This window comes from Etheostoma spectabile, chromosome 15 (assembly GCF_008692095.1).
Source record: "Etheostoma spectabile isolate EspeVRDwgs_2016 chromosome 15, UIUC_Espe_1.0, whole genome shotgun sequence".
NCBI classification, from domain to species: Eukaryota; Metazoa; Chordata; class Actinopteri; order Perciformes; family Percidae; genus Etheostoma; species Etheostoma spectabile.
In genome coordinates this window covers 22,477,902-22,490,245 of record NC_045747.1, presented here as the reverse complement: position 1 = coordinate 22,490,245, position 12,344 = coordinate 22,477,902, and the positions used below count along the sequence as shown (strand labels likewise).

Genomic DNA, 12,344 nt, shown 5'->3' with positions numbered 1-12,344 from the left:
GTAGCCAAAATCGGGGACGTCTGGTCACCCTACTCCAGAGGCCGCTGCAGCCTTCTCCCTCTTCAAGTCCCAGTTCACCACCCCCCCATCCTCACCAACCCTGACCTTTCCCTTTAGTTCGTGGTGGAGGTGGATGCCTCGGACGTGGACATCGGTGCCACCCTGTTGCAACGTTCCCCTTTCACAAGCTGCACCTTTGCACCGCCTTCTCCCCCCGCCTGTCTCCCACTGAACAGAACTATAGCGTGGGGGACCGGGAGCTGCTGGCCGTCAAACTGGACCTTAAGGAGTGGAGGCACTGGTTGAAGGGCACTGAACAGCCCTTCCTAGTTTGGACTGATCACAAGAATCTCTCCTACATCCAAAATGCCCAGTGACTCAACTCTTGCCAGGCTCGGTGGGCCCTGTTTTTCAACCGGTTTAATTTCACACTATCCTACCGCCCCTATTCCCGCAACACCAAACCAGATGCCCAGTCCCAGATGCCCAGTCCCATCCGCCGTGCCCAGACCACGGACCTTGGCCCTGTTACTGGTCCACCCAATTGCGTCTATGTCCCTCTGAGTGTTTGCTTTCGCGTCCTCCAGTGGGCGCATGCCTCGAAGTTCAACTGCCACCCAAGAATGGCCAGAACCCTGTTCCTGCTCCGCTATCAATTCTAGTGGCCTACCATCGAGAAGGACTGCCGGGACTTGTTGCAGCTTGCGGGGTGTGCGACCGGGCTACTGCATCACATCAACCGCCCGCTGGTCTGTTCTGCCCCATCCCGGTCCCCGGTTGGCCTTGGTCTCACATCGCCTTGGACTTCATCACCGGCTTGCCTGAATTCCACGGGAGCACAGCCATACTTACCGTTGTAGGCCGGTTCTCCAAGTTTGTTCACTTCGTTCCTCTGTCCAAGCTGCCCACATCCATCAAAATGGCTTGTCTGCTGGTCCACCATGTCTTCCGCTTCCAAGGTATCCCCGGATATCATCTTCAACCGGGGAGCCCAGTTCACGTCTCAAATCTGGAAGTCCATCTCCTGGAAGAAGTGGCAATTCCTTTTGTCCAGACCAATCTTTGGTGGCGTTGACAAGTGTAAAGGGAGGCTCGGGCAGACCTTAAGCGCACCGCTTCCCGTAATAAACGTCTGACAGACCACTACAAGACACCAGCACCCGCCTACCTGCCATGCCAGAGTATGTGGCGCTCCAACTGGGACCTTCATCTCCAGACTTCCTCCAAGAAGCTTGCTCCCCAGGTTTGTGGGGCCGTATTCCATTGAGGGGGTGCTGAATCCCTCCGCTGTAAGGCTCAAGCTGCCATCTCATATTAATATCCACCTGGTCTTCCATGTCTCCTGACTCAAGCGGTCTCCACCAGCCTTCTCTCAGTCCCTGTGGCAGCGCCTTCCCCTTCGCGTCTCATGCTTCCCGGCATTGCACGCTAGCAAAGAAAAGAGGCTTGCCCCTCCTATAACCATTATAGCTGCAGCTAACTGGACGAACGTGTCATGTGGGGCTGGCTGCTCCTGAATTTCAAAACCGATGCTTCAAAATGACCCATGATCAACTAAGGAACTGGGATAACATCGCACTGACATTGTTAGTTGCCTATATCGCTGTATAGATTTCCCTTATAATAAGTCCAGTCCAATAAGCGTCTGGACAGGGCACATGTCCAGACAAAGGGGGTAAGCGGGCGTCCACAAAGCATAGCTCCCATGGCCCCATTTTAATGCTACAAAGCACTCACCCGCCGTTAGCATTCCATTGACTGCCATTCAATTGGCGCCACTTGACACTTTGACAGTAAATAACATAACATCTGAAGTGTTAAAAAATTAAGTTGTCAATAGTTAATTTCTAAAGAAACACGACAATGTATAAAAGGCTCCCTTACCTTATACCTCACATTGTGGGTCCGTAGCTGACGTTTTTGTAAAACCGATTGTGTCATAACCAAGCAACTTGCTGTTGCATAGTCGAAAAATCACTGTATTGTCAGGAGAAGCTCGCAGACAGTTTTGACTTGCACGTGGCCGTGGCAGCTAAGGGTGTGCAGGGTGCAATAAATGCATTAGTAATATAAACCTAATCCCTTTCATTACAAATGAAATGTAATACCTTTTAAAATTTGTTAAGTAAGAGATGAACACACAATTTGATTAGAATGAAACTGGCGAGTTGCACCACACGCCTCTGACGCTCATACATGAGCAAAGATAGGTGTGGAAACTTTTTTTGGCTGTTGACCAGCTGGAAAAATTATGTTTGTTTCTTCATATAGCCACCACTGGCTGATTGGGAATGATTGAGATTTCTCTTGGCACATCTACCAGAAGACTTAAAGCTTTCAGACAAGTTGCTCACGTCATATCTACGTCTTAAAGCTCAGTTGGAGGCTGCGCAGTAACGCTCAGCCAACACTGGAAAAGAACTTCTAATATCCTTCACTGGTCTACGTCCAGAACAACGTGATCTGTAGGTCCATATCTTTAACTGTCTATGGCCCAGACGCTCAATAGATGACGCTTCAAAATGACCCGCGATAACTCTAGATGAAGCGATCTTTTAAAGACTTCGCAGCGAGATAGGCTATGTGTGCTTACTGGGCGTATAGCCTATTATTAATTTTTAATATATTTATTTGTTATTTTTTCCACATGTTGCTTATTGAGGCAACGTAGGCCTATTTGTTTTTCATCTTCAATGAGATCATACGCATCCAGTTTACTTGCATTTTATATACCTTGTCTTACTTATTGTAGCCTACTGTTGTTGTCTTTTTTCTATGCTTTGGCAAAACAGATCTTTTGATTTTGTCATGCCAATACATTAGGCTATAATTGAAAAAAATAAGAAAGAGAGAGAGAGAGAGACAGACAGAGAGAGAGAGAGAGAGAGAGAGAGAGAGAGAAGGAGGGGGGGGGGGGCGGGGCGCTTGCCCAGATTCCAGAGATACTGATCGCGCCTACTCGCGATGCGCTCGCGCTCACACCAACCGGGAAGCCTCCGGGTCTGACAGCTGGCGGACGGACGGGGGAACCACTAACACTGATGGTAGGACGAGCGGCTCTTCCCCGAAATCATCCCAGCGTCAGGAAGTGTCCTCCGTGTCTCCTCTGCGGCTTTTGCTCTCTCTCACACACACACACATACACACACACATACATAGAGGATGGTTATGTGATAGGTTGGAGCGGAGCCCGGGGGTCTGATGATGATGAGGAGAATTAAGAGCAGGTTTCTGCCGCTGACCGGGAAGTTCCAGCTGACGCTCAGTGCGGAATAAAGGAGCCCCGTTTTCACTGAAGGATTAAATCACTTCTTTGATTGTAGAATTCCTTCTTTATTTTTTTTCTTGGCTGAAATGGGGTTGTCATCCTGCAGGCGGTAGCCTACATGTTGCCGGACTGACGGATGGGGATCTTCTATGGCCATATCTGGACTGTTGAGAGTTAACAGGACGCAACACATCCAGGTCAAATGAGCATCTAATGTGTGCTGAGTGTGACATGGGGAATTCGGGACTATTCAACCTCCTGTTTTACTTAATTCTCAACTGGCCTAATATATTTTGTGCAAATGGTAAGTGAACCCCAGAAAGGAAGCAAATGGAGAATGGTAAATGTTTAGAAAACTATAGTTTAAAATCAACGGGAGCTGTGTGCAAGATTTCACCTCTCGTGCTGTGTCGAAACTGAGTCTGTGCCATTTTTTTCCTGCATTGATTTGAAAAGTGGAGCATTGTAGCAATAAAAACAGTTAAAAACACACACATAGAAGGAGGCAGCTGTGCCACATCACAGCATCATGAAAGGATGGCAGATTGTCAGTCAGAAGCTGTAATAAAAGCTTTTCAGAGTATTAATGACAGTTAATCGGGAGGACAGGAGGAGTGTGCATGGGTGGCCACGCCATGAATAGTCTCAGGCTTACAGTATGAAAGGTGTTTCACACTCCACTCATTCATTTGTGCTTCTACCTCTCTCCACATTCTTCTTATTTACCAAAGCTGCATTTACCGAGGTCCCTAAGGATGTGAGTGTGGGGGAGGGCGAGGATGTCGAGATGCCCTGCGCCTTCAGGGCGCTCAGCTCAACGCCAATGTCTCTAGAGATCCAGTGGTGGTACCTGAAGCACGCTGGGCCCAAAGATCTGCCTCAAGAGCTGCAGATCAGCTCGCCGGCCAACACAGCACAGGTAGCGGCAGCCCTAAACACACACACAGACACACACACACACACATACACGTGTTGTTTCTGCCCTGCATGAACTGTACATTTTCTGGATAGATACTGTATCTTCAAACCTGAGATTTCTCAAAACACAATGTCTTGGCCTGCAGCTGGAAATGTCACAACAAGCACAAATGTATAAGCACAGATGTAAATCTACCAGCGACCCATATTTGTACACTTTGCATACATGCATTAGCAGTGTAAATCCACAGGATTTAAATATCTAAACATGCTTACATAATGAGCCTGGAGCAGAGTGTTTCTCTGATGTTCAGTATGTTTCATTTTTTCTTTAACTCAGAGACAGCAGTGTTAGAACCGCATGCATGACTCAGGATGAGTGCAATGCTGAAAAAAGCACTTGTTGGGCATCAACAGCATTACATTCCTCTCAGGTCGGTTGCAGAAAGCCGCCATGATAGGATGCTCTGACAGGACGCACTGGGAATGACTTCTCTTTTCAGCATGACAAATCAGTCTATTCCAGTTGTGAGGAGTCATTCAATCTGCAGCGTTTCCTCTGCACTTTAAGCACATTAACACAGCGGGTGGAGGGGGGGGGGGCATGGAGAGAGATAGAGAGAGGAAGAGAGAGAGAGGTTATCAATGGCGTCTTTGAGAAATGTACACCAGCAGCTCTGCTCATGCCGTTTGCTCTCTCCATCAAATATAATAACCATATTCTGTTATTGTTGCCAATATGTGCATACTTTAGTAAAATGCCAGCTAATGTTGTGTTAACTGTAAACATGTTGTACATGGGATTCACCATGCTGTCTTTTTTTCAGGTAGTTCCAAGGGAAGCCACCAAAATAAGTGTAAGTGTCTTTAGTACTTCCCAGACGACAATCATTTGATAAATGATGTGCATAATTATTTGGCGGACCATCACGTAGCATGTCTGAAGCGACAGAGAGCACTAGCTGACGTGGTGGAGTGGGTTCTGGTTTAAAGGTGGAACATTGTAACCTGCTCCATCACCTGACTCACCGTCTGTTTGGGTTTTCTGGCGTAGTCCTTTGTGTGCTCCTTTAATGACAAATAAGCTACTCATCATTGCAGCTAAATAAAAGAATGATCTTGGAATCTCAAAACACAAGTTCAAGAGATCATTTCATGCATATTTATACACATTTACCCATTAAATCAGCTGATGCATAATCTGTGTCTCTGACCTGGGGTCAGTGTTAGACTGGCTGTGGCAGCTGGAGCTTTGGCAATGTCTTTTGGTCTGTTAGCGTTTACATTATTAGCATTGCTGGAAAAGACACTTTCAGAATGCATGCCCAAAAATGTAATTCTTAATGTATTCCATTACGTTACTCAATCTGAGTAACGTATTCTGAATACTTGGATTACTTCCATAATAAATTGCATTTTATAAGTGTAGGAATGTGTCCATCAATTACTGCTGATTAAACGTGCCTATTCTGGTGTGTTCTTCTGTTCCAACTGGCTGAATGTATACAAGCAGATGGATTTTTGTATTTGTTGTCCCGAACTGCATAGCCTACTACATAAATCTAACTGCAATTTTGCTACCACAAGCTAATTTTAGCTAATGTTAGCTAGCATTTCAAACGGGGCTAGTCAGTCTTTCAACAGCTCCGGGGCTAATAAATCAGCACATAGGATGATGTAAAGTTAACGACAACTAAGCAGGTAGCTATCTGATACAACTATAAAATAGTAAGGTGACTAGTAAAACTACAGACAACTAAAACAAATAACTTACTTTAAGATGTTTCAGGTTGGAGGTGGAGTCATTTAGACGCTGAAAGGAGGTTGATTGCTTGCAAGCAGAGGTTGCACTGCAGTTATATTTCATTCTCCCTGTTCTTTCTTTAAAGTGAAATGCTGTTTGAATTTCCAAGCTAGAAACGCATTCCTGCCCTGGCTCTGTTGTGCCAGTTCCGGCTCCATCTCTACCTCTATCAGTGATCACGCAAAAAACATGTATTCAGGGACAAACTGGGGCTAAAAAACAGCCCTGGACTTTCTCCCAAATAGGCCCATCATCCGGCCATCTACCCCTAGCCGTTGTCCTGATACTATGCCACAATACTGTAGCCTATCAGACAAGGTATTCACAGCTAGTAACATCTCAAAGCCTATGATGATAATTGGGATTGTGTTTATAAATGAAGCCTCACCTTCAAATAAAAACAAAAAATGTACAATGCCATTACATCTGCATTGAAAATAATATACAAATAATGAAATGTCACTTTGATTTTAAAGATAGGTTATTAGCTATTATTAATGATAAAAATAATGATATGTGTTGCTTTGTGTAAAAGAATTAGCATTGAATAACCTATTTAATATTTTGTCAATGTCATATTACCCTTTTGATTCATATTGAGGCTGTGACATGATTACAATGACTAATAGTCCCTATCAGTTTTGTCTGTGAAGCTTAGTTCCACAGTAGTAAACGCAAATATGAAACACAAACAGAAAGTGCAAGCTATGATTTCTTTTGATTAAACTTGTGGTGAAATTGGGGGAATTATTTAGCCCCCCTCCCCGTTCGTTAGCACGTTTAGAGTGGTACCAGTGCACGCCTGATGTTTTAATCCTGCCAGCAAAACTGAGCTCACTACAACCTCTCATATACAACCATGTGAAATCACCCGTGAAGTCAACTTGTGATTCATTTTTATCATGTTTAATGTTTCAAATTAACAGAAATTGTTAAACACGTTACGTGTGACAGCACTAATTGGCGCGATCCTTTTCATAATCATGATGCACGTTCCCATGTTGATAGCTGACTATGCAATTTGCGAAGATAGGGATAAAGGCAGCCTAGCATAAAGTGTCCTGCTCTTGGCACTCACCAGCACCTCTTGTTGTTAACTCTGCTGTCTGTCCTGCATCATGAAAGCTCTGTGAGCTTTTTGCATTTTGCTGCATCAGCCTCGAGAGACTTGGCCCTCTTTTCTTTTACTTTTTTCCACCCACCTTTGTCATTATGTTTTCTGCTAGTCGTTCTGCCGGCAATTTTGATTTAGATTTTTTGCTCTGTTACAAATCTGTATCTGCGGCCAGGGACCAATCACAAACTGGCTAGTAGGCCGACTCTTCTTCCTCAGTTTTTGTTGTTGTTGTTGCTGTTTATATTTCTTTGTTAGACTTTTTATTTGGGCCATTCTGTCATTTTCCAGAATGCACAGATTATCAGTCCGTCCCAGCATGTATTCCGTTATTCTGATTCAAACGCACATTCTGAATGCGCTGTATACATGTCCAAAGAATGCCTCTAAAACCAGAATACCGTCATATCCCACATGTCTTAATCTAAAAATACTCAATTTGGAAAAAGGCCTTATATAGAATATCCAAACAGTATATGTTGTAATGAATCATATTCACGTCATATTTGTTATAATATTGGAATATTGGTTTGCATGTAAACATACTCACTGAGGCTCTGAAGGAAAATGAACAATTGAAACATGAATCCAACCTCATTTTATTTTAATGGGTGCTAAAACTGGTAGTTGTTGTTGATAAAGTGTTTTTCAGTGTCTCCTTTCTGTGCTGATTCCAGGCTGTGCGTGTTCAGGGCAACGCCATTTCACACCGTCTCAGCCTGTCCCGGGTGAAAAAGGAGGACGAGGGCGTGTATGAGTGCCGCGTGTCTGACCTGTGGGCCGACGATGACGACGCAACAGAGTTCACGGTCCGTGCCATGCTGCGGGTCACGCTGGGGGGGGGCGGCGGCATGGTGGCAGAGGAGGCCGTGTCGCACATCCAGAACCGCTGGCCACTTAGGAGCAGCAACACAGCCCTGGGAGGGGGCGGGGCCGGGAGGGCCACCATGGAGCCGGGCCAGAGGGGGCCTGGCCCCCCCCTGGCCAGCTCCACCAGCAGCACCTCGCCGGCCAAGTCATCAGCTTCAGGGAGCGCTACCATTGTCCGGCAGCAGCTTGGAGCGGGTGAGTGGGGTGGCAACAGGTTGATTTCTCTCTGTGTGTTTTGGTGCAGGATGCTTCGGTCCTTCTGTCACTTGTATTGTTGATGCCTTGCTGCCATGTCAGACTGGACACCGCATACCTCAAATAATCATATTGTCCTGTTAATATTCTGGAATGTTCATATTTTATCATTTTGGCATCAGTAGGGACTCTAGCTTTGTTCATATTTGACATGTGACAAGCTTATATTATCACTTAACATAAAACACATTTTCTCTGTTGCAGTAACTTGATTCAGATTTGCCAGCAGCGCTGCATGTGAGAGCAGGATCATTTTTTTAGATTATGTTTTGGTGGCTTTTTTCCCTTTATTTCAGAGTGACAGTGCTCTGACAGGAAAGGTGGGAGAGAGATTTGTTTGTTTGTTTATTTAGGATCCTCATTAGCGCCTTACATTGCACAATTCAACAAATATGTGTTGTTAAGCCTCAACCAATGCTTCAGTGTCTATTCCATCCATCCATCCATCCATCCATCCATCCATCTTCGTCCCCTTTTCCAGTATCAGGTAGCTCCAGCAAGAGACCCCAAAACTTCCCTTTCCTGAGCCACATCAACCAGCTCTGACTGGGGGATCCCGAGGCGTTCCCAGGCCAGGTTGGAGATATAATCCATCCACCTAGTCCTGGGTCTTCCCCAAGGCCTCCTCCCAGCTGGACGTGCCTGGAACACCTCCCTAGGGAGGCGCCCAGGAGGCATCCTTACCAGATGCCCGAACCACCTCAACTGGCTCCTTTTGACGCGAAGGAGCAGCAGCTCTACTCTGAGCTCCTCTCGATTGACTGTGCTTCTCACCCTATCTCTAAGGGAGATGCCAGCCCCCCTCCTGCGGAAACCAATTTTGGCCGCTTGTACCCTGGATCTCGTTCTTTCGGTCATGACCCAGCCTTCATGACCATAGGTGAGGGTAGGAACGAAAATTGACCGGTAGATTGAGAGCTTTGCCTTCTGGCTCAGCTCTCTTTTCCTCACTATGCTGCGATAAATTGAATGTAATACCGCATCCGCTGCGCCAATTCTCCGACAAGTCTCCCGCTCCATTGCCCCCTCACTCGCAAACAAGACCCCAAGGTATTTAAACTCCTTCAAGTTTCTCTAAATGGCCTTAAGTTAGTGCTAAATACTAAGAAAACCAAATTTATGACGTTTTCAAGGGCTCGTTCCCAATCCCCAGATAATATAACTATTAACACATTAAGTGGAGACTTAATTGAAAATGTTTCATCATATAAGTATTTAGGTTTTTGGCTGGACAACAAACTTTCTTTTAAAGTTCATGTTGAAAAACTTGTAAAAAAGCTGAAACTAAGGTTGGGGTTTTATTTTAGAAATAAAACTTGTTTTAACATGTCAGCCAGAAAAACACTTGTTCAGGCTACTTTTTTAAGTGTCTTGGACTATGGTGATGTTGTCTACATGCATGCTGCCTCTAGTACTCTCCACCTGTTAGATTCTGTTTACCATAGTGCTCTGCGCTTCTTAACTAACTCTTATTCCCGTACTCATCATTGTACGCTGTATGAACTGGTAGGCTGGCCGTCCCTAAGTCTACGTAGACAACTTCATTTTTATATTTTTCTATACAAGGCCATGTTGGGTAAACTGCCGGCATATTTATGTAATCTCCTCAAGCTAAATTCCAGCCATTTTCATCTCCGTTCCACCAGGTGGCGCGCTTACCAGGTTCCAAGGGTTTTTACTGAGCTGGGGAAGAAAGCCTTCTCTTACTTTGCTCCATGGTCTTGGAATAATTTGCAAAACTTGCTCCATTTAAATAATCTAGTCCCATTGAATGAATTTAAGGCCATGTTAAAATGTCATGTAATTCAAAAATGTAACTGCCCTATGTGACCTGTCCTTTCCTCTATGTGAGATTTTGTCTGTGCTGTATTTGTTTAAATTGTAACTGGTGTGCCGTCTTGGCCAGGTCTCCCTCGAAAAAGAGTTTCAATCTCAAGGGACTTCCTGGTTAAATAAAGGTTAAATAAAAAAAAAATTTGGGGTAAGGACTCATTCCCTACCTGAAAAAGGCACTCCATTGGTTTCCTGCTGAGAACCATGGCCTCAGATTCACACTCGGCTGTGAACCGATCCAGTGAGTGCTAAAGGTCACAGTCCGATGATGCCATCAGGACCACATCATCAGCACAGCAAACATTTTTCCATGACAATTCCTAAAATAACTCTAGAAGTTTGGTCTTATGGACCTGTTCAACAGATACATAATTTATGCAAAGCTTCAACTCAGGTTGATTTAGAAGAGTATAATGTAAACCGAACATCATGCTTTTCGTTTTTGAAATATTAAGAACTAGCTTATTTTACTTTATCCACTCAACCAACGATTGCAGCTCTTGTGATAAGGTGGTGTTTAACTCATGAAATGGATGAAGACGCATCTGCATACATCAATATACAGACCTTATTTAAAACAAGTGATACATTATTTGTAAAAATAATGTTTAAAAGTTGCCCAAGACAACTCCCCTGGGGAACTCAACAGCTCACCTCTACAACATATGAGTAGCTACCATTAAAAAAGACTAGTTGTTGCCTGTTTGTTAAATAACTGCATCCATACTATTGCTGACTGAGAGAAACGATAACATTCAAGCTTTTTCAATAGTAAATTATGATCAAGAATATCATATGTTATCAGTCATATGAGTTAGAGCGGTAGCTGCTGTGTGTCCCTTTCTATAAGCATGTTGACAATCAGTTGTTAAATCATTCAAAGAAATATATTCTACAATCTGCTCACATACTATACTCTCCATAAGTTTACTCAACAAAAGCAATAAACTTATAGGACAACTAATTGACCCTGAGAATGGTACCCTTACATTTTTAGGTAATGGAATTATTTTAGCAATTTGCTATTCCTGAGGACATTGACATACAGTTAACTTTGGTTTATAACATGACAGATGGGGGATGACATGCTGCAAAGGGCTCTAGGTCGAATTCAAACCCGGGCCACTGCAAAGGCCTCAGCCTACATGGGACACACACTGTTAGGTTAGGTTGCCCCGCAGGAACATTTCTGTATGATCCTCATGTGTTATATGATGTATTGATGAAGTGTCAGCTCAGTGTTCTCCCTCATCTCCTTCTGATCCTGCCACAGCTCTGTCCCACTGTTCTAATCTATTTAGATCAGGGGAGCATTTTGGTGGACACGTATATGGAGGTGTAAGACCTGTTTCCTGCCAGCTGCTTGGCAGATGGCATGGGGAAGGATAGTGTGTGTGTGTGTGTGTGTGTGTGGGGGGGGGGGTTGTTAACGCTTGTACCTGCCCCAGTTCTGTTCCATGAAGCATACTCGTGAATAATAAAACTAATGGTAGTGGAGTGAGCCGTGCTGATGAGAGCAGTCAGTCATCCTCAGACTGTCTGACACACGCCCATTGAGACAGGAACTACAGACGCACCCGCTGGGCTCAGCTTACAGCATAATATGTCTGTGTGGGTGTGTGGGTGTGTGTGTGTGTATGTGTGGGATTCTCAGCCATCATTGATAAGCCATTCCCAGGGAGCAGATGGGACTGATGCTGCTGCATGTGTGTGGAGCCTTTTATTAGAGATCAGAGGTGTAACGGTTGGGTTTGTACCTTGGTTTTGGTGTCACTGTTTGGTACAGCGGAGAAAAAAACTAACGTATAAGGACACACTTCTTTCATTTATTTTGAAAAGACAGTAGTACAAGTGTCAAAGACAGTCGTCCTCCCGCTGGGGACTGGATACATTTTGCCCGCTGAAAACTTTGGTATGACGTTACTATTTCATTTTAAAAATGAGGACGATTTCAAATACCTCTGGAAACTGTGTTTAATATCTACAGTAGTAGACAACACTACGGTTTGGCATGCATGTGTACCACAGATTAATTACAAATGTCACCATCATAGTGTAAAAAGATGGGAATACAGTTTAGCTTCAGCTGTTATGTGAACGGGGCTCAGCAGAGTCTCTACAGTGGCATGGCATAGATAGAGCTCTTACATATGGTGTTTTGGGTAGGAATACTCCCTTACGGCTTGCAGCAGTTGTTAAAACAGACTATAAAAGAACTGGGCTGCTATTTTTTTTTTTTTTATATTCTTTTTATTAAACATTTTTAGTTAATTCAAACAAAA

The 12,344-nt window shown here is 44.4% G+C and overlaps 1 protein-coding gene across 1 annotated transcript in view; it reads left to right on the top strand.

The window, feature by feature from the left end:
• Positions 1-2,942: 2,942 nt before the first annotated feature.
• vstm2b (V-set and transmembrane domain containing 2B) overlaps positions 2,943-12,344 on the top strand; it is a 46,263-nt gene continuing 36,861 nt past the window's right edge. Inside the window, exons 1-4 of the mRNA XM_032538005.1 lie at positions 2,943-3,572; positions 4,000-4,187; positions 5,014-5,043; positions 7,782-8,169. Coding sequence (XP_032393896.1) covers positions 3,482-3,572; positions 4,000-4,187; positions 5,014-5,043; positions 7,782-8,169 — 697 coding nt within the window. The 5' untranslated portion in view covers positions 2,943-3,481. The remainder of the gene's footprint in view (positions 3,573-3,999; positions 4,188-5,013; positions 5,044-7,781; positions 8,170-12,344) is intronic.